Raw genomic sequence first — 25,123 nt, forward strand, 5'->3', positions numbered from 1 at the left:
TATATGTGGAGAACTGCATGGTCAGCAGTCTTGAGCACTTAGAAGGCAGCCCACACTTAATGGAAATATTTTGGACCTTATATCTACAAACAGGACTGATATTATCAACAGTATACAGGGTGAAAAGTATTTAAACCGACAAACTCTGGGAGGTAGTAGGGGGCGTCAAAACAAATATTTTTCCCTAATGTCATTTTTTCCTATGAGGATTATTTAAATCGGTGGAGGCCGTATTATGCTCTTCAGTTGCTAGAGGCCATACTATGATCTTCAGTTGTTAGAGGCTGTATTATGATCTTCAGTTGTTAGAGGCTGTATTATGATCTTCAGTTGTTAGAGGGCGTATTATGCTCTTCAGTTGTAGGCAACCGGTGTCCACCAGTGTAGTAGTGCATTGTCTCTGTTTACTAATGGAGCAATACACCTAGAGTGAGTACACTGATATGGTTGGTGTGTACTACGTAGCGTACCACAACTGACGAGCTGCACAGCGGGTTTATCAACAACAATATCCTAAGCACCGTATCTCGCATCATACGACCTTTGCTGCTGTGTACCAACGTCTGCGTGAGACCGGGTCATTTAGCAGATTACCTGGACAGGGACGCCGTCGTACGGTAAGAATGCTGCAATTTGAGGAAGCTGTCTTGTAGTAGCATATGGAGCAGGATCCTTCAATCGGCACTCGTGCAATTGTACATAACATGGGGACAAATCAGATGAATGTAAGAACAGTCCTTCGAGAGCAGTTGTTACGTCCATTTCACTTACAGCGTGTCCACAACCTGGAACCAGTTGATTATCCACCCAGAGCACAGTTTTCGTAATGGTACCTGGAACAGTGTGAAATGCATCCTATCTTTCCATCCTCTGTGTTGTTCACCAATGAAGCAATGTTCGGGTGTGATGGAGTCTTCAACATGCACAATTCGCATGGTTGAGGTGACGATAACCCATATGCCATAGTTACTAGCACTCATCAAGTGCGGTTCTTCGTTAATATGTGGGTCAGTGTTGTTGGGGACTATTTAATTGGGCTGTATCTGCTACCTAGGCCGTTAAATGGCAGGCACTATTACAATTTCCTCGCAGAGCATTGCCAGAATTTCTGGAAAACGTCCCACTCCCTACAAGACAATGCATGTGGTTCTAACATGCCAGGGCGTCGGCACCTTTCAGTCGTCGTGTGCGTCGATTCCTGGACCGTTGGTCCCCAGAAACGTGGATTGGCAGAGGTGGTCCTGTACCATGGCCTGCTCGATCCCCGGATATGTCCCCTCTGGACTTTTTTGTGTAGGGATAGATGCACAACCTTGTTTAAGCAACTTCTATTGCATCAGAAGATGATCTGGTTGCCCGGATAGTAGCAGCAGCAGGAAATATTCAGGATACTCCTGGGGTTTTTGCCCGCGTCAGACAGAACATGATCCAAGGGTGTAACCTTTGTTTACATGTCAATGGAGGCATTTTTGAAAATTACTGTAACTGAAATTGGGTTGTGTTAATGTGTTGTCTCTTGGTCATAAAAAATGGAAAAGTGTTTGTTGGTTTAATTAATTTGCCACCAGAGAAATCTTCCTCTGCCGGAAAAAATTACACTAGGGAAAAATATTTGTTTTGATGTCTTCTACAACCTCCCAGAGTTTGTCGGCTTAAATACTTTTCACCCTGTAGAGACAGGGGTTAATGATCATGAGCTCATCATAGCAATGATGGTTACTAAAGTTAATAAGTCCATCAATAATACTAGGAGAGTATTTTGTTAGGAAAAAAAAAAACAGATAAGCAATTGTTAGCACACCATTTGACAATGAACAGGCATTATTTCACTCCATTATGATGGATATAGTGGAAATACAGGCAAAATTTAAACTGTCTGTAAATCACGCTCTGAAGAAGTACATGCCAAGTAAATGGATTAAGGATGGAAAAGACCTACAATGGTTTTGTAACAAAAGTTGGAAATACCGTGGAAGCCGAGACCATTGCAGTCTTGGTTCTACCAAGTATGAACTAATGATGACAGGGAAAAGTTTGTTGAAATTCGTGTATCTGGAAAAAGAGGGAGGCACAAAGCATATAACAATTTCCATCGTCAGATGCTAGCAATAGAACTTGCAGAAAAATTCTGATCCTACGTAAAATTGCAAAGTGGGTGAAAGGCTTCTATCCAGTTGCTCATTGACCAGTCTGGTGTGGCAGCAGAAGACAGCAAAAAGAATGCTGGAGTTTTAAATTTTGTGTTTAAAAAATCATTCATTTAGGAGGATCGTATAAAAATACCGTCTTTAGACCATTCTGCAGACTTCTGTTTGGAGGACATACTAATAGCTATCCCTGGTGTAGAGAAGCAGACCCAAGAGATGAATACACTAAACAGATTCAGAAGGATGTAGGTTGCAGTAGGTACTGGGAGATGATGAAGCTTGCACAGGATAGAGTAGCATGGAGAGCTGCATCAAACCAGTCTCTGGACTGAAGACCAAAACAACAAGAAGAACTAATCATGCAGTATCCATATTTGCTATTGTATTTATACTCTGTAGTCACTTCCAAAAGTTCTGATCTTGCTGCTACATCACTTCATTGATTTCTGCTATATTTAACTTCAGACTTTGCACTTCCCTTTTTAAAATTTACTGTCCTACCTACTCAATTAAGGGATCTACCATTACATGCTCCGACACATAGAACACGAATTTTGTTTCTCCTGTTGACATCATTGTGAGTAGTCTGCTCCTGGTGATCCAAATGTAGGACCATTTTACTTTCAGAATATTTTGCCACCATCATTAAGCCTTACAATTATGCAAATGAATAGCAGGTATTTCCATTGTGTAGTGAAATAATTTCTTATGTGATACACATTTGTTGGATATAGTCTCTCACCATAAGAAAAGCATGCAACATTCAAAAGTTGTACATAATGGATACTTATTAATTCACCATGCTGCATCTAAAATGATTTTGTTCCTTCCAGGTGCTTCAAAATCCATCATATATGGAAATTTCATCATGTGGCCTAACAATTCATTTTCCCAATTATTTTGCTTACATTTCTGGGTAAGTATCTGAATGGAGATGTAGCTCCACTAGGCACTGTTATGAAAAATTGGTTACTACACATTTTATTTCATAGCCATGAGTTGGTTTTCATAGAATAGTTGTAGCTAAAATAAAAACAAAGTATTCTGAGCCATAAAATTTTGTTGGTTAAGTATAACTGATAGCTATGACTGGCCATGTGATGCTTATAAAATTATATTATGAATTAGAGTATTAGAATGATGATAGTGTTTTTGCAGTGTGAATCTGAATAATGTAATGTTTGAGAGTGAAAAAAGTTGTCATTTATTTTACATACAATACAAATTTAGCATTGGAGGGCAGCATGGAGGGTAAAAATCGTAGAGGGAGACCAAGAGATGAATACACTAAGCAGATTCAGAAGGATGTAGGTTGCAGTAGGTACTGGGAGATGAAGAAGCTTGCACAGGATAGAGTACCATGGAGAGCTGCATCAAACCAGTCTCAGGACTGAAGACCACAACAACAACAACAACAACAACAACAACAGAATAATGGAACTTGGAATAAATATATTATGTTCTCTTATGCTGTATCTACAGTTAAGAAGAAGAAGAAGAAGATGAAGAAGTTTTTTTCCAGTGACTTTAATACCACAGAGTGAGTCACAGCTGAAATCGGTCAACTCACAAAAATTCTGGGATGTCACACTTTGTAGGGATATGAAATAGAATGACCACATAGGTCGGTCATGGTGAAAGCAATGGCAGACTTTGGTTTACCGGTAGAGTACTGGGGAAATACAATCAGTTTACAAAGGACATTGCTTCCAATTCACTTGTGTGACCCATTCTAGAATAATCCTCAAGTGTGTTTTTAAAATGTACACATTGACAAATTTCTCTTTCATGCTTTACAAATTGCCCTTTTATGCTTTATATTTTAATGTCTCTTACACCGCTACATTTTAAAGTGGCAAAATTTATCATGTAATTGACAAAACTGTAGTTTCTTTCAATTCTTTTATTTTGGTTATCAATGTGTCCAGCACTCAGATGGACGTGTAAGTTGTGTGTTAGGTCAGCAAGTAAATATTGAGTCAGCAAAATATGCAGATTACAGCAAAAAGATTCCAACGTCACCAAAACTCTTCTCAGCAGTTCTAAGGAAATTTTCAGATCATAAAACTGGGGAAATGATGAAGGGATATAGTATGTTAATGGGACATGACTGAACCACTTTTATCTGTTGATGATATTTTATTGTGTGCCTCTAGGGTAGAGAAGCTGTAGCCATGCATGGCAAACCAGTTTAAAAGCAGGCTTGAAAATTAATTATAATAAGACCAAAATAATGTAGAGCCAGCATAATAAAATGAAATTGTACAAAGTAACAATTAAGTCATAAGACTAGCTGTCACGTTTTCGAATTTCAGACAGTGGAAAACAACAACTGAATGAAGAGAAAAAGAAATAAAGAGGGTACTAAAATGGCTTGTGGTGGTTTTTGTGAACTAAATAGGGGTTTTAGAACTATGCTTTCAGTGTACCTAGAAATAAAGGTGTCAGTCATTTTTAAATTTTGGTTTTGTGGCATGGACTTTAAATGCAGAAATCACTCAGAAACTGATAGAGATGTGCATATTTGGAGTTGCCAGGAGAGACAGGAAAACATATGAGTGTATCAGAGAACTGTCTGGAGTGTAATATGTAATTATGCCCAAAATGAAAGTGAAATTGAAATGATGGGACATGTGTCCATACTGATTCATTAAGTTACTGCTGAGCCTAATATGTCATTTTCACTGCTCCATCCATCTGCCAATTTGAACTCTTTCTGTGGTAACAGATTGGAGACATTTTGTTTTATGTTTAGTTCAATCACTCGCTATATTTTATTTCTTTGATCCCTTTGATACAGATTTTGGGAGATCTTTCCTCTAGCAAATCTGGAACTATATTATGAGAAGAAAAGTTGCTACTTACCACATAGTGGAGATGCGGAGTCGCAGATAGGCACAACAAAAAGACACTCACAATTAAAGCTTTCGGCAATGGCCTTCATCAACAATAGACACACACACACACACACACACACACACACACACACACAAACACAACTTACACACACAATTGCAGTCTCAGGCAACTGAAACCACACTGTGAACAGTAGCACCAGAGCAATGATGGGGAGTGGCGACTAGGTGGGAGTAAGAAGGAGGCTGGGATGGGGAGGGATAGTATGGTGGGGGTGGCAGACAGTGAAGTGCTGCAGGTTATACAGAGGGCAGGGGAGAGGCGGGGAGGAAGTAGCTGAAAAGGAGAGAAATAAAACGACTGGGTGGTTGTGGTGGAATGACAGCTGTGAAGTGCTGGAATGGGAACAGAGAAGGGGCTGGACAGCTGAGGACAGTGACTAATGAAGGTTGAGTCCAAGAGGGTTATCGGAATGTAGAATGTAAATCAGGGAAAGTTCCCACTTGCGCAATTCAGAAAAGCTTGTGTTGGTGGGAAGGATCCATATGGCACAGGCTGTGAAGCAGTCATTGAAATGAAGGATATCATGTTTGGCAGCATGTTCTGCAACCGGGGAGTCAGTCCATTTGTTTCTTGGCCACAATTTGTTGATGGCCATTCGTGCGGACAGACAGCTTGTTGGTTGTTATGGCTACATAGAATGCAGCACAGTAGCTGCAGCTTAGCTTGTAGACCACATGACTTGGTTCACAGGTAGCCCTGCATTTGATGGGATAGGTGATGTTTGTGACCTGACTGGAGCAGGTGGTGGTAGGAGGATGTATGGCACAGGTCCTGCATCTAGGTCTATTGCAGGGGTCTGAGCCATGAGGTAAGGGATTGGGAGCAGGGGTTGTATAAAGATGGACGAGTATATTGTATAGGTTTGGTGGAGGGTGGAATACCACTGTGGGAGGAGTGGAAAGGATAGTGGGAAGGACATCCTTTGCATTTGAGGTTGTCCTGGATTGTGAGTCCCAAGAATTTTGTCTTTTTTTCCTTTTGAATAATGTTATTTCCAAGAATTTTGTCCACTCTTTCCCTTTTTACAATGCCATTTCCTATAGATAATTTCATACCTATTTGTGTTTGTTTCCTGGTGTTCAGTTCCATTGTTGCAGTCTTTGAATTACTTACATTTAGAAGGCTTTCATTGAAATACCTGACTATTTCATTGGTTACACTGTTGCACAACACCTACAGACTGTTGTAGGCTTTGTGTTTGCATACTGTTGATGTATTGTCTGCATACAGTATTGTTTTAGAGCTAGAAGAACAGTACTATATATCATTAACGTAGAGAAGGAGGGATTCCAAGAGAGAACCTTCCCTATTTGATAAGAGTAATTTTGGATTTGAAAGTGCCACATTTTGTTTTAAGCAGCACAAATTGTTTCTTGTTGCTGATATTTGATTTTATTGACTTGTAGCCAGTTCCTCTAATGCCTAGAATCCACAGCTTGTGAAGTAATACAGTGATATTGACACAATCAAAAGCTTTTTCTAGATCAAGGAACACACCTGTAGCATATTCTTTATATTCTACCCCAGTTATTATTTTGTCTATTAATTGTGCTGCAGCTACAGAAGTTGATTTGTTTTTCATAAAGGCATTCTGATTTTCATATATTACATTGTGTTGACTCAGGAATGTCATTGATCTAGTATAAATATTTTCTCAACCATCTTAGAAAATGCAAATAACATTGTGAAAGGGCGGTAGTTTTCAATGTTATTTTCACCTTTCTTGGAATTTGGGGTTACTTGTGCTCTCTTTAGACTGTCTGGGAAACAACTTGTGCAATTACATTGTTTAATGCCCTGGCCATGGCATTAGACATGTTGTGGATGCTCTGTTTTAATGTGCTGATAAACAGTCCCTTATAGCCTGCTGATTTTGTATTTTTAGTGACCTTACTATGTATTTTATTTCCTTGCTGTTAGTTGGAGCCAACTATACACTTTGTTTGACTGGAATGCCCTTATATCTATGATGAAGATTGTTGAAGCGCTCATTGATGGATTTTCCAACAGAAGAAAAGTACTCATTAAAAATATTTGTGATCTGATATTGGATCTGATGATACTCTCTTTATAGTTTATGGTAACATCGCTAATTGATTTGTCCTTACAATCCCTAGAGCTATTTATAACTCTCCCTGCCATCTGAACTAGTTTTAGTAGAGTTTCTTAACATTGTGGCTACATATTTACTTTTAGTTTCTAACAATGGATCTTTGTAATAATCATGATAGTGCTTAGTTTCTACTAACATTGCGGAAACACAGCCAATAAGTGGAGAGGATGAGTGGCACTTAACCGTGGAGCTGGTTTCCTTGTACATTGTGGTTCCTAAGTGGCAATCACTGAGCTTTTCTCAAATCACAAAAAAGACACAGCATTAAAAACACTTCCTTCCTTAAAAAAGCTATTAACTCCAGTAAACAGTTATAATTAAAGCTCTTGTGTTAGGAAATACAACAGTTTCAATTAAATCTGTACTTGCATTAAATTTCTTGTCTCAAGCAAATTTAGAACAATCACTCTTTTCTTAAAAAGGTTTTAAGTTACTAATTGCAGAGAGCAGTCTCAGTTAAATTATTTTTTAAAAATTTTCCTTACCCCACATGGCCATGGCTGACTAACAGCAAAATGAACAAGATAAATTTAACAAAGTAGGAAAAGATAGTTGGCTACTTACTGTAAACTGTAAAAATGAAATGTTAAGTTGCAGCCAAGCACAATTAAAAGATACTTACACATAAGCTTTCAGCAACAGCCTTCATAAGAAAAGAAAGAGAAACACACACCATTCATTCATACAAGCAAGTATATCTCACGCAAACATGACCACTGAGGTGGGGGGGGGGGGGGGGGGGGAGAGAAGTGTTGTCTGGGAGAGTGTCCTGGGACTAGACTGTTTACAGATACAGCGTCAGGAAGTTGTGGGGCAGAGAGGTGGGAAAAATGGAGCGAAGATTGAGAGAAGTGGGGAAAGATGAGTGGGAGCATTGGCAGAGAGTGGAAAAAAAAAGGGTGGGAGGCGAGAGTGGAGGAGGGTATTGGTCAGATGGGAAGGAAATTGTTGGGTGGAAGTTTAGGGAACAGTATGTTAACATAGGTTGAGGCTGTGACACTTACTGGAGCAGAGAATGCATTGTAAGGATAATTCTAATCTGTGCAGTTCAGAAAAGCTGGTAGTGGATAGGAGGATCCCTGTGGCTCAGGTAGTGGAGCAGACATTAAAGTCGAGCATATTAAGTTCAGCTGCATGTTGTGCTACAGAGTGGTCTACCTTGCTCTTGACCACAGTTTGGCAGTGGCCGTATATCCTGATGGACTGCTGGTTGGTACTCAAACCAATATAAAAAACTGTGTAATGATTATGTCAAAGCTTTTATATGATATGGCTGCTTTCACAGATGGCCTGGTCACTGATGGGGCATGACTAGAAGAGGAAGTGCTGGGTGGATGGTTGGACAGGCTTTGCACCTGGGTCTTCCGCAGAGACATGATCCTTGTGTCAAGGGGTTGAGATGGTGAGAGGCATATGGATGGACTAGGATCTTGTGGAGATTAGGGTGTGGGGGTGGGGGGGGGGGGGGATAGAACACTACATGAGGATGGGTGGAAAAGGTCTAGGGTAGGATATCCCTCATTTCGCAGCATGACGATAATGAAAGCCCTGTCAAAGGATGTTGTTCAGTTTCTCCATTCCATGGTGGTACTGGGTGATGTAGGGGGCACTGCTTTGTGGCTGGTGCTTGGGGATGGTGGGATGATTGGGGGTGTGAGTGGATATGACACAGGGGATCTGTTTGTGGACTACATCTGGGGAATAGTGCCTGTCTATGAAGACCTTCATGAGACTTTCAGCATACAAGGTAAGGGACTCCTTGTCAGAGCAGAATATGCCATCCCCAGGTGGCCGGGCATTATGGGAGGGATTTTGTGGTGTAAAAGGGATGACAGCTGCAAAAACACATGTAATGTTGATGGGTGATGTGTTTAATGTGGACTGAGGTGCTGATGGAGCCATCCGAGAGGAGTTGGTCAAGATCTAGGAACGTGGGTCACTGGATGGGAGAGAAGGTGTTGAGGTTGTGAAGGGAGGAAGACAGGGTGTCATGGCCCTGAGTACATATCATGGAGATATCATAAATGGACATGTACCATATTAGGGGTCTGGTGTTCTGAGAGGCTAGGAAGGTCTCATCTAGGTGGCTCACAAACAGGTTGGCATGAGAGGGTGCCATGCGGATGCCCATGACTGAGCCATGGATATGTTTGTAAATTTTCACTAAAAAGGAGATGTAGTTGTGGGTTAGGATAAAGTTAGTAAGGTGTGTGAGGCCTCCGTTAGTTATTATCTGATTCCTCCAGTATAAAATCTGCCAGTGATTCCACCCCAGAACCCTAACACAATCTTCAATACATGCTTAAACTTCTCCCTTTAATCTATTTCCCATCTCATCTCTATGATGTCTCACACACCCACCTCTGCATGCTCCCCAAAATTCACAAACCCAAGAATCATGGATGGCCTATTATGGCTGGTTATTGTGCCCCTCTGAAAGAATTTAAGCCCTCATTGACGAACACCTCCAACCAATTGCCCCGAATCATAGTCTCCCAAGTGAAAGATACCAACCACTTCCTTTACCGTCTCTCCACCATCTCCGGCCTTGTATCCATAGATCCCTACTTGTCACTGTTGATGTCACCTCCCTATACATCAACATCCCTCTTGCTCATAGTCTTACTGACAGAGTCTAAACCCACTACCTGATTCCTCATTTATCTTACTAACTTTATCCTAACCCCACAAGTGCTTCTTCTTTGAAGGGAAGGTATACAAACAAATCCATGGCTCAGCCATTGGCACCCACACGGCACCCTTTCATGCCAACCTGTTTATCGGCCACCTAGAGGAGACATTCTTAGCCTCCTAAAATGCCAAACCCCTAGTCTGGTTCATGTTCATTGATGATATCTGCTTGATATGTCTCAGGACCAAGACACCATGTCTTCAATTCTTCACAACCGCAACACCTTCTGCCCCGCCCACTTCACTTGGACCTCCTCGAACCAGTGTGCCATGTTCATAGATCTTGACCTACTACCTCTCTGATGGCTCCATCTGCACCTCAGTCCACATTAAACTCATCAACCCACCAACACCACCAACATTGCCTGCATTTCCACAGTTGTCATCCCTTTTACGCCAAAAAATCCCTCCCATATAGCCTGGCAACCTGAGGACGGCATATTCTGCTGTGACGAGAATTCCCTTGCTTTGTATGCTGAGGGTCTCACCAAAGCCTTCACAGACAGGCACTATCCCCCAGACCTAGTCTGCAAACAGATCCCCTGTGTAATATCTCCTCACACCCCCAACCATCCCAACATCCCCAAGCACCAGTCACAAAGCAGTGCCCCCTATGTCACCCAGTACCAGCCCGGACTGGAACAACTGAACCACATCATTCGCCAGGGCTTTGATTACCTATCCTGATGCCCTGAAATGAGGGACATCCTACTTTAGGTCTTTCCCACCCCTCCTAAAGTGGTGTTCTGTCACCCACACCATCTCCACATCATCTTAGTCCATTCCTTCCATCCCTATGCCTCTCCCAATCCCAACCTCTTGACACAAGAATCATATCTTTGTGGAAGACACAGGTGCAAGACCTGTCCAACCATCCACCCAGCACTTCCTATTCTAGTTCTGTCACAAGTTTATCCTACTCCATCAGTGGCCAGGCCATCTGTGAAAACAGCCCTGTCATATACAAGCTCTGCTGCAATCATAACACAGCTTTTAATATTAGTTTAACCACCAACCAGCTGTCCACCAGGATGTATGGCCACTGCCAAACTGTGACCAAGAGCAAGGTTGACCACCCTGTGGCACAACATGTAGCTGGACTTAACAGACTCGGTTTTAATGTCTACTTCACTGCCTGAGCCATCTGGATCCTCCCATCCACTACCAGCTTTCCTGTAAGTATTGCAGCCTCAACCTACAGTAATATACTGTCCCCAAAACTTCCACCCATCAGTTTTCACCCCATCTGTCCAAGCTCCTCCTCCCCATTCTTGTCTCCCACCCTCTTTTTTTTCCATCCTCTGCCAATGCTCCCATTTATCTTTCCCCAGTTCTCTCAAATTTTTGCTCTGTTTCCCCAACTCCCTGCCCCACAACTTCCTGATGCTGTGCCTGTAGACAGTCTAGTCCCTGCACACTCTGCCAGACAGCACTTCTGCCCCCTTCCACACACACACTACACTATTCTTTCCCTGCCCCTCCATATTGTTGACAGTTGTATTCTGGTCCGAGCTGCTGGAGTTAGTGGCCATGTTTGTGTGAGGTGTACTTGCTTGTGTGAAACAATAGTATGTGTTTATTTTTATATTTCTGATGAAGGCTGTGGCCAAAAGCATTTGTGTAAGTGTCTATTAATTGTGCCTGTCAGCAGCTTAACATCTTTATAGTAAGTAGCAGTCTGTCTTTTCCTGCACTGCTGATATTCCAACCTGGGGTTTCTGTTGTTTAAAAATAAATTTAACGTAGTTATTACAAGGCAAAATGGCCATGGTCAACTGAAACACAGTTGAGCAAATTCAGTTAGTTGCAAAACACCAACATTTCATTCACAGTATTGAGAACAATGGCTGGAACTGTTATTAACAGCAATTTCTTCAGAAAATGGCTATGATCCCAAAATTACAAACAATTCAACACTTTCAGCAGAATACAGGGTGCAATTTTACTGAGAGGACAACTGTGACTAACTGACAGTATCAGTATAAAAATTGCAAATTTTCATTAAGCAAGGATGGTTGTGACTGACCAGTAGAAAAAGTTAAATATTTAAAAGGAAATATAACATAATAGTAAGCAAGCAGCTGTTACTGACCAACAGCTAAATAGCTCAAATGATATGAAGTGTACATTACTGAGAGACTGTCCTTGACTGACTGGCAGTTGAATCTGCAAATTTTATTGAGCAAGGATGGCCATAACTGACCATTAAAAAACAGTTAAATTAACCTTTAAAAGGAAAATCAACATAATTCAAGCAAGTGGCCATTATTAATGAACAGCTAACTAACTTACACAATACAAGATGAAATTTTACTGAGAGACATGGCAGTATCAGTCTACCAATAAAGAAATTTTCGTTAAGCAAGGCTGCCCATGGCTGACCAGTAAAAACAGGACTATTACATTTAAATATAAAGCTTTTACACTTCTTGCAACGAGAATAGCCGTAATAAATCAAGGGAGCCCAGAAACATTCAAAAGTCACAATTCTGCAAGAACACGGCTGTGAATTACCAAGGGAAAACAAATAGCATCACAGTTAAACACAAGGCTATGGATTCTGTTTAAGCAAGGAACAGCAAACTTAATAATATAGAGCAAACTCAAGTAAAGGCATTTGAGCTTTTCATACAGTTAATTACCCAACAGTACTAATACATGGCACGTCCCAACTTACAGTCAGCTTACATACAGTGAATGACACAGTTTTAAGCTAACCTTTCGCAGCTGCCAGTGCCACAGCACACTGTACAGTGTAATTTAATGGGGTGCCCAAATCACACATAAAACTATAACAGACAGAGAAATACAATTAGATACAGCATAAATTATGTCACATGATTGACACACGGTTACCTTAAGGAATGACCCTCTGTACACAACTGCATTTAACATAGAGTTGTTCTTGTGGTCTTCAGTCCTGAGACTGGTTTGATGCAGCTTTCCATGCTACGCTATCCTGTGCAAGCTTCTTCATCTCCCAGTACCTACTGCAGCCTACATCCTTCTGAATCTGCTTAGTGTATTCATCTCTTGGTCTCCCTCTACGATTTTTACCCTCCACGCTGCCCTCCAATACTACAGTGGTGATCCCTCGATGTCTCAGAACATGTCCTACCAACCAATCCCTTCTTCTAGTCAAGTTGTGCCACAAGCTCCTCTTCTCCGCAATTCTATTCAATACATCCTCATTAGTTATGTGATCTACCCATCTAATCTTCAGCATTCTTCTGTAGCACCACATTTCGAAAGCTTCTATTCTCTTCTTGTCTAAACTATTTATCGTCCACGTTTCACTTCCATGCATAGCTACACTCCATACAAATACTTTCAGAAACGACTTTCTGACATTTAAATCTATACTCGATGTTAACAAATTTTTCTTCTTCAGAAACGCTTTCCTTGCCATTGCCAGTCTACATTTTATATCCTCTATACTTCGACCATCATCAGTTATTTTGCTCCCCAAATAGCAAAACTCCTTTACTACTTTAAGTGTCTCATTTCCTAATCTAATTCCCACAGCATCTCCCGACTTAATTCGACTACATTCCATTATCCTCAATTTGCTTTTGTTGATGTTCATCTTATACCCTCCTTTCAAGACATTGTCCATTCCGTTCAACTGCTCTTCCAAGTCCTTTGCCAGAATTACAATGTCATCGGTAAACCTCAAAGTTTTTATTTCTTCTCCATGGATTTTAATACCTACTCCAAACTTTTCTTTTGTTTCCTTTATTGCTTGCTCAATATACAGATTGAATAACATCGGGGATAGGCTACAACCCTGTCTCACTCCCTTCCCAACCACTGCTTGCCTTTCATACCCCTCGACTCTTATAACAGCCATCTGCTTTCTGTACAAATTGTAAATAGCCTTTCGCTCCCTGTATTTTACCATTGCCACCTTCAGAATTTAAAAGAGTGTATTCCAATCAACATTGTCAAAAGCTTTCTCTAAGTCTACAAATGCTAGAAACGTAGGTTTGCCTTTCCTTAATCTTTCTTCTAGGATAAGTCGTAGGGTCAGTATTGCCTCACGTGTTCCAATGTTTCTACGGAATCCAAACTGATCTTCCCCGAGGTCGGCACCTATCAGTTTTTCCATTCGTCTGTAAAGAATTTGCGTTAGTATTTTGCAGTTGTGACTTATTAAACTAATAGTTTGGTAATTTTCACATTTGTCAACACCTGCTTTCTTTGGGATTGTAATTATTATATTCTTCTTGAAGTCTAAGGGAATTTTGCCTGTCTCATACATCTTCCTCACCAGATGGTAGAGTTTTGTCAGGACTGGCTCACCCAAGGCTGTCAATAGTTCTGATGGAATGTTGTCTATTCTGGGGGCCTTGTTTCGACTCAGGTCTTTCAGTGCTCTGTCAAACTCTTCACACAGTACCACATCTCCCATTTCATCTTCATCTACATCCTCTTCCATTTCCATAATATTGTCCTCGAGTACATCGCCCTTGTATAGACCCTCTATATACTCCTTCCACCTTTTTGCTTTCCCTTCTTTGCTTAGAACTGGGTTTCCATCAAAGCTCTTGATATTCATGCAAGTGGTTCTCCTTTCTCCAAAGGTCTCTTTAATTTTCCTGTAGGCAGTATCTATCTTACCCCTAGTGAGATAAGCCTCTACATTCTTACATTTGTCCTCCAGCCATCCCTTCTTAGCCATTTTGCACTTCCTGTCGATATCATTTTTGAGAGGTTTGTATTCCTTTTTGCCTGCTTCATTTACTGCATTTTTATATTTTCTCCTTCCATCAATATTTCTTCTGTTATCCAAGGCTTTCTACTAGCCCTCGTCTATTTACCTATTTGATCCTCTGCTGCCTTCACTATTTCATCCCTGAAAGCTACCCATTCTTCTTCTACTGTATTTCTTTCCCCCATTCCTGTGAATTGTTCCCCTATGCTCTTCCTGAAACTCTGTACAACCTCTGGTTTAGTCAGTTTATCCAGATCCCATCTCCTTAAATTCCCACCTTTTTGCAGTTTCTTCAGTTTTAATCTACAGTTCATAACCAATAGATTGTGGTCAGAGTCCACATTGGCCCCTGGAAATGTCTTACAATTTATAACCTGGTTCCTAAATCTCTGTCTTACCATTATATAATCTATCTGATACCTTTTAGTATCTCCAGGGTTCTTCCATGTATACAACCTTCTTTCATGATTCTTGAACCAAGTGTTAGCTATGATTAAGTTATGCTTCGCGTAAAATTCTATCAGGCAGCTTCCTCTTTCATTTCTTAGCCCCAGTCCATATTCACCTACTGTGTTTCCTTCTCTCACTTTTCCTACTCTTGAATTCCAGTCACACATGACCATTAAATTTTCGTCTCCCTTCACTACATGAATAATTTCTTTTATCTCATCATACATTTCATCAATTTCTTTGTCATCTGCAGAGCTAGTTGGCATATAAGCTTGTACTACTGTAGTAGGCGTGGGCTTCGTGTCTATCTTGGCCACAATAATGTGTTCACTATGCTGTTTGTAGTAGCTTACCCGCATCCATATTTTTTTTATTCATTATTAAACCTACTCCTGCATTACCCCTATTTGATTTTGTATTTATAACTCTATTTTAACCTGACCAAACGTCTTGTTCCTCCTGCCACCGAACTTCACTAATTCCCACTATATCTAACTTTAACCTATCCATTTCCCTTTTTAAATTTTCTAACCTACCTGTCCGATTGAAGGATCTGACATTCCACGCTCCGATCCGTAGAACGCCAGTTTTCTTTCTCCTGATAACGACGTCCTCCTGAATAGTACCCGCCCGGAGATCCGAATGGGGGACTATTTTACCTCCGGAATATTTCACCCAAGAGGATGCCATCATCATTTAATCACACAGTGAAGCTGCATGCCCTCGGGAAAAATTATGGCTGTTGTTTCCCCTTGCTTTCTGCCGTTCGCAGTACCAGAACAACAAGGTCAATTTGGTTAGTGTTACAAGGCCAGATCAGTCAGTCATCCAGACTGTTGCCCCTGCAACTACTGAAAAGGCTGCTGCCCCTCTTCAGGAACTACACGTTTGTCTGGCCTCTCAACAGATATCCCTCCGTTGTGGTTGCACCTACGGTACGGCTATCTGTATCGTTGAGGCACACAGGCCTCCCCACCAACGGCAAGGTCCATGGTTCATGGGGGGACTCCGTGTCAAATCCTTGTCTTTCAAAATTTCATCAACTAACTCAAGTATTGGAAAACAGAGCAAGCACACATCTTCTTGCTCACCCCTAACAATCTAAAGTAGATCTGTAACTCTTAAGCACTGAGGAAGGTTACGGTCAGCTGGGCAAAAATCAAGGAACTCATTTATAAAGTTGGGGAATTCTTGACATAGGTCCACAGGCGATGTTTAATCAAAGCCAGGTTGCAGTTTCTATCATGACTTAGCTGCAACTCCACTGGTATGATCACAAGCCCTGCACCAACAGACTTCATGTAAGCTTTGGTTGACAGCGGCCACGTGTCTCTTCTTGTGCTATGCTGCCATTATGGGCTTGTAGACAACACATGATCCCAATACTGGCCTCTCACAGTGCAGTCTCATTGACATCGCCAGCCATCTCTCTCTCTCTCTCTCTCTCTCTCTCTCTCTCTCTCTCTCTCTCTCTCTCTCTCTCCCCCCCCCCCTCTTTCCCCCCTCTCTCTCTAACTCGCATGCAGTCTCCCTTCAGATCCCCACCATCCGCCATGGTCCGTGCCATCTAGCCTAGCACCGCATCTCGGTATCTTTGCATGTCCAAATTGACCACTGAGCAGTCGGTGGGCATGCATGAGTTGCTGTTCTTTAACACTGTACATTGAAAAAGTCTTAAGCTTTTCGTTTGCTGTAGCCACTTCATGATTTATCTTTATACATATTGACCAGCTGATCAGTTTTGTTTACCATTTCATGAATATTTGATGCTTCCTTCATGATACATTGTTCGTGTTTGGCTTTTGTGACTTTTATAGTATAAAAAAACTATCATTCTTGCCAAACCAGTGTCACTGTCTTGCTGTCATAATTTTACACTGAAGACTCATTTTTTGACTTGAAAGCTTCATAGTATCTACTACTGCCCAACTATTCCCAATGTAACTTCACCAGAGCCCCATGGTTCATGCATTTTAAGGCAATCCTATGCCTTGTGATTCTGGCTGAGATCCACATCTTGGACTATAAGTTGTACTTAGAGAGAGATCTTTGTATCCTGAGGCATGTAATACTTTTATTACTGATGGTGTCTCACAATATTTCCCAGCCAATGCATCTTATGCAGTATTTTTGTCTTATATGAATTGTATGTATTCTGTCACTTACTTAATATTGATTTTAAGACTGTATGATGTCCAGGTTCAAAATGTCTGGTGGCTTAATGATAAAACAAAGAGACAGAATACACACAAAGGCTGTGTCATGTTATTTAGCACTCTCTGCGGTGCCACATTGTACTGTTCACCGCCATATTTCCAGAAGTCAGGCTCTGGTTGTTCTGAAGGCAGGATAGTAGACCTAAACATTCAAACTTGTAAAATAAGTAGTTGCTGAATTTCTTTTTGAAATCATGCCTAACATTTGTGCAGTGTGTAACTTCATACACAGAAACAATAAAAGTGCGAATATTTCTTATTTCAAGTGAGTACTGTTTTACTGGTTGTCTGAGGTTAAAGCGTTTATATGAAAGCTACTGACACTGTTGAAAAAAATATATAAAGCATTCGTTTGCTATACTTGTAGGTAATATTGTTTCCGGCTAGAGTTGCTAAGCATTAACGGTTGTAATTTCTTGATGTCCTTACGTGCTATCATGTACTACACTCTTTTCCTGACTTCCAAAAACATGACAGAGGATTGTTCAGTTTGCTTCATTAAGGCTGCAGTGTTGCCGGTCTGTGGTATTCTCTTTCTGTGTGAAAAACAATAGTTCAATATTAAATCTCAAAATTTAACACTGAACAATAATAAATTCAGTGTTTGGTGATTGTAGAGAAGAAGATATAGACTTACATACTACATTATTCACCTATTTAGTAAGCTGCCCTGTAACTGGTCTGCATTCCTGAAAGGTTTTGATTGCAGGAGCAGATGCTCCCTTGTGCTGTTTGCGCTAGAACTTTCTAATGACATCACTATCTTTGAGTAATCATTCTAATGCAGTAGTGCTTGTTTATATAAAACCTTACTATCTCTGAGTTGTAGGGTTTGAAAACAGATAACTCTTACAAATTTTCAAAAATTTGAAGTAAATGTTTTTGGAGTTATTGGGCGCTTTTCTATGTTTTTTATGTGGCAGTAAAGAAATGTATATAGCACAAACTGGTCAGAAGCCTATTATTTTACATGCAATATGATTTCATTACATTGATTTTTCTTTATTTACGATACTATCAGTTTAATAAGTCACGGCTGCAAGATACAAATGCGAATTCTTTACAGATGGATGGAAAAACTAGTAGAAGCCGACCTCAGGGAAGATCAGTTTGGATTCCGTAGAAATATCGGAACATGTGAGGCAATACTGACCCTACGACTTATCTTAGAAGAAAGATTAAGGAAAGGCAAACCTACATTTCTAGCATTTGTAGACTTAGAGAAAGCGTTTGACAATGTTGACTGGAACAGTCTCTTTCAAATTCTGAAGGTGGCAGGGGTAAAATACAGGGAGCGAAGGGCTATTTACAATTTGTACAGAAACCAGATGGCTGTTATAAGAGTCAAGGGACATGAAAGGGAAGCAGTGGTTGGGAAGGAATTGAGACAGGGTTGTAGCCTATCCCCGATGTTATTCAATCTGTATATTGAGCAAGCAATAAAGGAAACAAAAGAAAAGTTTGGAGTAGGTATTAAAATCCATGGAGAAGAAATAAAAACTTTGAGGTTCGCCGATGACATTGTAATTCTGTCAGAGACAGCAAAGGACTTAGAAGAGCAGTTGAACGGAATGGACAGTGTCTTGAAAGGAGGGTATAAGATGAACATCAACAAAACCAAAACGAGGATAATAGAATGTAGTCGAATTAAGTCGGGTGATGCTGAGGGAATTAGATTAGGAAATGAGATGCTTAAAGTAGTAAAGGAGTTTTGTTATTTGGGGAGCAAAATAACTGATGATGGTCGAAGTAGAGAGGATATAAAATGTAGACTGGCAATGGCAAGGAAAGCGTTTCTGAAGAAGAGAAATTTGTTAACATCGAGTATAGATTTAAGTGTCAGGAAGTCATTTCTGAAAGTATTTGTATGGAGTGTAGCCATGTATGGAAGTGAAACATGGACGATAACTAGTTTGGACAAGAAGAGAATAAAAGCTTTCAAAATGTGGTGCTACAGAAGAATGCTGAAGATTAGATGGGTAGATCATATAACTAATGAGGAGGTATTGAATAGGATTGGGGAGAAGAGAAGTTTGTGGCACAACTTGACTAGAAGAAGGGATCGGTTGGTAGGACCTGTTCTGAGGCATCAAGGGATACCCAATTTAGTATTGGAGGGCAGCTTAGAGGGTAAAAATCGTAGAAGAAGACCAAGAGATGAATACACTAAACAGATACAGAAGGATGTAGCTTGCAGTAGGTACTGGGAGATGAAGAAGCTTGCACAGGACAGAGTAGCATGGAGAGCTGCATCAAACCGGTCTCTGGACTGAAGACCACAACAACAACAACAACAACAACAACAACAACATTGATCCTTTTTACTGGGCTTCACTCAGGAGAAACATACACTACCAGCACCAGATTATTAGGTGACTACAAAGTCTCAAATGAAATGCCAATGATCAAAATGGATATAGTTATTAGCTGGAGCTGTGGTCACTAGCTGTTCAGAGTAGGGCATTTCACACATTGGCTACACCCTCAAATGAAACCTGCCCCTGTGGGCTGGTAGAAGAGGAGTTGGACCTGTTAGTTGCTACAGTCTCCATGTCTGTCCGCACTCTGCCACTGATGTAGAGAAAATTTTTTGTGAGCAATATGGAACTCTCATTTCTGAACAATGTTATACCAGTTGAGAAAACGCAGTGAATTTCTATTAACAGTTTTCTCTAATGCCAACTGTGTGAGATATTGCTTGGCATGTGGATTTATTTTTATATGAAGGACAGAGTTTTATTCTTACTGAAGTTTACCGAAATCCTCCGTAAAATGAGCATAATGATTTAACATTTTCAGTGGCAATTTGCCAGGAAACTTTTACATTTTAGTGAAGTTGTGATGCAAGTGAGATTTTAAATTTCAATTTCAGACAAAATATTGTGGTTATAAAAGACTTGGTCATCATGAAAAAGCCAGAAATATTTTCAGAATAGAGCCATTTTACTAAAGAAATTTGTTAGAATGTTTAGTAGAAAGTCTTTATACCTCCTTTGAAGGACTGCTGCGGCAAAGAAGTAACAGTTTCAGGCAAGACAATTGAAAGGAGCCTACAGTAGGAAGTCATATTGGGCACTGTTTGTTATTTTTAGTATTTGTTATCATTTACCAACTGTACGTGCTGCCACTGTAGAATGAGAATGGGCAGTGAGTTTGTAGGTGGACAGTACTGTGCTGACAAGTTACAGGCAGAAAGAAAGCTGCAAACATCAAAAGCCTTGAGGAAGGAACAAAAACTATTCCTTAACATCCTTTATCCAAAACTTTTTCATGTTATTTGGTACATGAAAAAGGTGAGTTTTTAGAGAAACAGAATCACAAAATAGTTTTTGCTCATTTCTCTGGCCTAGTGATGCTTGTAGCTCTCTTGCTGCCTGTAAGCTCACTACTGTTGAGCTACAAACTCACAAAAACTATTTTGTTATTCTGTTTCCATAACCTCGCCTTTTCTCGTGCATCACATTCATGAATATCTTTTAATCAAAAAGTAATCTTTACAAATTTGTAACATTAAAACTACTTTGCACTTGTTATTCTATATTCATATTAATGTTAATCCAGATATGCACTGAGATGAGGTTCGAAGATTAGATGTGCTTCAATCTAGTACATTTCTTGTGAAAAGAATATAAATATTGTAAATAATAAAATCCCTGTGTGTCCTTTATTGACACTCACAAGTCTTAGATATTGAAGAAAATAAATATCTCACATATGACGAGCGTGCCATGTGCAATGGTTCTGCAGTTACATTTCTGTGACTGAAAAAATCCAGCCTGTCACTAGATTTAGAACATGTATCTTTTCTGGAAAATAAATGACTTCACTCTTTCTTTCACAGGGAAAAATCTTGCAGCACTGCAAAATCGTTCACGTGCCACATATTTTACAGTACTAATGAAGAACAAGTACAGACTATCTTAAGATGTATTGGTAAGCTTACATTTTTCAGTTTTACTTCTATAGCCATTAGCCGCGTACTAGCTATTCAGACACTATGCATTTCCTGGACTGTAATAGGAAACCTCATCTGTTGTGCACACTACACCAGTAGAATAACTTGGTGTCACCTTAATGTCAAGATGACAGTCATCTGGAACAGTACTTTGTGAAATCCTCATCCATAGCCTCCTCCTTAAGCCTTACTGATGATGAATGCTGAATACTGATCCAATTATCTTTTAACACTGCTCAATTTGGCCACTGTTAAAGTTTCTCTATGGAAAAAGCAATATATGATTTCCAAAACTTAATTCTGGTTGAACTAAACAGGAAAAATTATCCTGAGAGCATTTTTTGTAATCTTGCTAATACTATACTTTCAGTTGTGTACATTGTAAAACACGACCAAGGAAACTACAATGTTGCGCCATTATATGCACTACCTTTATGTAGATGGAGTCATATCTTAACTACAGAAAAGAGAGTGTCATATTAACAAATGATACCACAGGAGTAAAGCTAAATTTGCAGTAGGTAAACATTAAATATGGTGATACTCTTTCTGTAGCTTGAGGCCACAGTCATATAATACTGTTTAAATGAAAGCTCCACCATTTGACTGTATAAATTGTTTAGTCTATAGCCCACGTCACGTAGGATGGCACTTCTGCACATAGAGCAGAGTGATAGGAAATTGTGGAGGGGATGAGGTCTGCGTATGCGTGGTGACAGAGAGTGGGCAAACAAGGTCCGTGTTGCCGAACTGTGTTGCTGCAGTCAACTGTCAGGCCCATTTGCCATCAGTACAATGTGGGAATTATACATTTTAAAATCAATTTCAATCAGACATCTACACGAGAGAAGTCTTACTCTTGTGGTTGTGTCCACTGCTCCATAGCAGTTGTCTGTGTGTCGTTGGTAGGAGAGAACAGCTGATGCAACTTTGTGAAGACGTCAAGTGTAATTTTTCTCAAAATGACGATTGTCTAACGACAGGATCATCAGAAATGGTTGCAGTAATTGCTGTTTATTGTGATTTGGATATACACATGAAAATAAACTTCCAACGCAAATCAAAAGGATTATATTTACTTGACAACTGCTTCTACTCCATACAATTTTTGTAAATGTGTATAATGCCTGTATAAGGCTGTGTTTCACTGACATTCAATGTAAATCAATATGTGTAAAAAAGAAGAAATGGTAGCGAGGACTACTAGTACATGAGACTATTGTAAAAATTTTCAGTTTGTTATATTTTCCAGTGTCAAGAGGCATTATGAGTTTGAATTAATTCATTCAACATTACAGTGGGAGAACACATTTATGATCCATTGAACATGCAAACAATTAACCATCTTCTGTGAATAACTCAAAAGAATGCTGATGATAATGCTGAAAACCACCAGTATCTCAACAGGCAACCCCTCCCTTTCGCTTTAAGACATTTTACAATTTGTGCCTTGAAAATGGCTGGTGTTTACTTGCCGAAATATTGCAGTTTTTGGTGAATTTATTTGGCCGCATTCTTATGAGTAATCAGAGTGTACAACACACTGGGAAAAGCTTAACTTCTCCTTAGGCAATGTGTTAAACATTATAGGGTGAATACTTCATAGGCTGTGTATTCCTAATCAATAAAACCTAGGAAGTTCTTATGTACTATGTATGCAGTTGACAAAAACATTTCAAACCATGAGTCTGTGAAACCAAGGAAGATTATTACTTTACTTTGTTTCAAAGTCTACGTCGTAATACCACCTGGTATCAAAGTTCACGTCCAAACCATCTGATTGTAAATTTAGGAGGGTAGATTCAAGGCTTTTATGCATCCTCGCCTCCCTGTCAAAGTCTTATTTCTCAAACTTTTCAGTGAGCTGCCCACAGTGTACCCATGCTGAAGGCTGCTGCTGCCTGGTGCTTCATGCACAAGCATTTCAGCGTGTGTTATCTTGAATTTCCCCTCCCTCCCCCCCCTCCCCCTCCCCCCCCCCCCCCCCACTTAGCTTGTAACCTGTCTGCAAATTAATTCTATTGGATTAAAATGACAGTGATATATGGGTAAATGCATGTTCACATGCAAAAAAGCCAAATTTGTACATTCTGTTGCGTGACTTTTATAAATTAACAAGCTGAAGGAGTTTAGCATGGATCTGGCTTATATTGCCCGGTATATTTTTATGTTCAGCCAGAGAACAACACCTTTCCTGGTATTCGTACTTGGTCTTTTCTCTGTAACAACTGAATGATAACTGACATGGTAATTACAATGATCGACTTCGAATCAAGGTATGGCAAGAATTGTTCAGTGAACCACTTCTTGAAAGCGACAGTGTTCATTTTCGAATGCTAGTCACTACTGATTTTCTTACACCTAAATACAAGTTTGCTCTCAGGAACCAAATCAGAAGAAGAGCCAGCATGCAGAAATAAGTCTCGGAGAATCTTTTCCTGTGGGAACTTTAAAACCTTCAGTACCATCACTCGTTTTCCTGCAGGTATTCATCGAATGATTCTGATTCGTTCATGTTTCATCAATGTAATACACTGTAGAGCTACCACCCCCTCTTGTATCGTGCATCTTTTTAAGGGTTGTGGTTCGTGCTGATTCTGTGTCGCTTCTTTCAATTAAAAACTGTCTTCTTAAAACATTTGAAACCAATGTCTTTCAAAATTCTTTGCATTGATGAAGTGCTATCTTTGAAGCCAATTTGCTCAGGCATAATTGTAAGAAATTTCTTTGATGACGGGTATTCCCTGCTCATATATATTTCATACATGGAGCACTTTAAAACATCTTAGTCAAAACCATCCATTTGTGTTACAGGTTTCTTGTGGTTTCGTTGCTTTACAGGTGGCGTAAAAACAAATTTTGCTGACGTTACTGCAGCTCTGACACTTTTGTTTATTATTCTCTGTACAGTTCTCTTGCCAATACATGCTTCTGCAATTCATTCTTGAATCTTCGAAATCTCAAAAATAGAAGTCTCACTTTCAGATACACATTTTAAAAAGTTATAAATGCGGGATGTAAACCACCTAGACTGCTTATGAAGCATCTATGTATACATCTCCACGATTATTCTGCGATCCACAATTAAGTGCCTGGCAGAAGGTTCATCGAACTACCTTCAAGCTATATCTCTACTGTTCCACTCTCAGACAGTGCGCAGGAAACACAAACACTTTAATCTCTCCGTGAGAGCTCAAATTTATCTTATTTTATCATGTGATCATTCCTTTTTATGTAGGTGGGTGCCAAAAAAGAGAAATCTGGTAACTGAAATTTCATGAGAAGATCCTGCCACAATGAAAAACACTTTTGTTTTGATGATTTCCACCCCAACTCATGTATCATAACCGAGGCAGTCTCTCCCCAATTTCGCAACAGTACAAAACGAGCTGCCATTCTTTGAACTTTTCGTGACTCCTATCTGCTGTGGATCCCACACTGGACAGCAATACTCCAGAAGAGGGACAACATGATATAAGTAATCTCTTTAGTAGATCTGTTACATTTTCTAAGTGTTCTACCAATAAATCGCAGTCTTTGGTTTGTTTTCCACACATTATCCATGCGATCATTACAATTTAAGTTATTTGTAATTGTCATCCCTAACTTATTAGTTGAATTTACAGCCTTTAGATTTCTGTGTTTTATCCTGTAAACAAACAAATGTAAGGGCTGTAAATTCAACTCAACTTATCCTGTAAACCCTCCCCCCATGAACCATGGACCACGCCATTGGTGGGGAGGCTTGTGTGCCTCAGCGATACAGATAGCCGAACCATAGGAGAAGCCACAACAGAGGGGTGTCTGTTGTGAGGCCAGACAAACGTGTGGTTCCTGAAGAGGGAGGGGCAGCAGCCTTTTCAGTAGTTGCAGGGGCAACAATCCGGATAATTGACTGAATTGGCCTGTGTAACATGA

General features: G+C 40.1%; 1 protein-coding gene across 2 annotated transcripts in view; it reads left to right on the plus strand.

Annotated features, from left to right (window-relative positions):
- The window catches only part of LOC124775020, a 106,530-nt gene that overhangs the window by 71,929 nt on the left and 9,478 nt on the right, over nt 1–25,123 (plus strand). The window contains exons 9-10 of one of the 2 annotated variants that reach the window (XM_047249780.1): nt 2,981–3,063; nt 21,092–21,183. In XM_047249780.1, coding sequence (XP_047105736.1) covers nt 2,981–3,063; nt 21,092–21,183 — 175 coding nt within the window. The remainder of the gene's footprint in view (nt 1–2,980; nt 3,064–21,091; nt 21,184–25,123) is intronic. The other variant, XM_047249781.1, reaches the window with a different exon arrangement.

This window comes from Schistocerca piceifrons, chromosome 2 (genome assembly GCF_021461385.2).
Source record: "Schistocerca piceifrons isolate TAMUIC-IGC-003096 chromosome 2, iqSchPice1.1, whole genome shotgun sequence".
Classification (NCBI taxonomy): Eukaryota; Metazoa; Arthropoda; class Insecta; order Orthoptera; family Acrididae; genus Schistocerca; species Schistocerca piceifrons.